The sequence below is a fragment of the Apium graveolens genome, chromosome 8 (assembly GCF_009905375.1).
Source record: "Apium graveolens cultivar Ventura chromosome 8, ASM990537v1, whole genome shotgun sequence".
NCBI lineage: Eukaryota > Viridiplantae > Streptophyta > Magnoliopsida > Apiales > Apiaceae > Apium > Apium graveolens.
Window position 1 is genome coordinate 242,375,585 of NC_133654.1, and position 733 is coordinate 242,376,317.

Consider the following 733-nt stretch of genomic DNA (forward strand, 5'->3'; position numbering starts at 1 on the left):
ACATGTGGTCTCCGCATATTCCTTCATGCACTTCCGCCAAGCAGTACTTTGCTTCTTCTGGGCCAATGCACTTCAGGATAGGAGATGAGAAGGTTTTGCGGTAGAGTACTCCTTTTTCGAGGAAGAACTTGGCTGCTTTTGCTTTCAATCTTTGAGCTTTTCCTTTATCTTCTGGGAGATCCCCTTTGTCAAAGTAGTTTATGAAGAGAGTCATTCAATTTTGAGTGTTTTCTATTTCCAAGACCTCTCCGGATTCAATGGATGGTTTGTGGAGTTCTTCGAAGTAGACTGAGCAGTCCAGATCTGATGAATTCCGGACTAATTTGGATAGGATATCCGCTTCTTCATTTTCTTCTCGGCATATCTGAAGGACTTGGTGGCTTAGGATTGAGGCTAAGTAGCTCTGAACCAGTGCTTGGTACTTCGCCAGAGTAGGGTCCTTTGCTATGTATTCTCCATTTGTTTGCTTGACCACTATCTGGGAGTCGCTGTGGATTTTCAAGTCCTGGACCCTTAGAGTCCGGGAGAGTTTTAGTCCTGCGATCAATGCCTCATATTCTGCTTGATTGTTTGTTGCTGGGAAGCTGAAGGATATAGCTGTCTGAATCTTGAATCCTTCTGGACTCCTGAGTATGAGTCCGGCTCCTGACCTCTCGGTTGTTGAAGAGCCATCTACCTTTAAGGTCCAGGCTCCCGGACTAATTTCCTTTTTTGGCTCCTGATCCGTGTCCAT

General features: G+C 45.4%; 1 protein-coding gene across 1 annotated transcript; it reads right to left on the minus strand.

Annotated features, from left to right (window-relative positions):
• Positions 1-214: 214 nt before the first annotated feature.
• LOC141680511 (uncharacterized) lies at positions 215-733 on the minus strand. Its single transcript, XM_074486717.1, has one exon. It carries the CDS (start codon positions 731-733, stop codon positions 215-217), a length of 519 nt encoding a protein of 172 aa, XP_074342818.1.

Bases quoted from the DNA above. Each gene is read 5' to 3' on its own strand.
- LOC141680511 (XM_074486717.1), bottom strand. From the start codon at position 733: ATGGACACGGATCAGGAGCCAAAAAAGGAAATTAGTCCGGGAGCCTGG.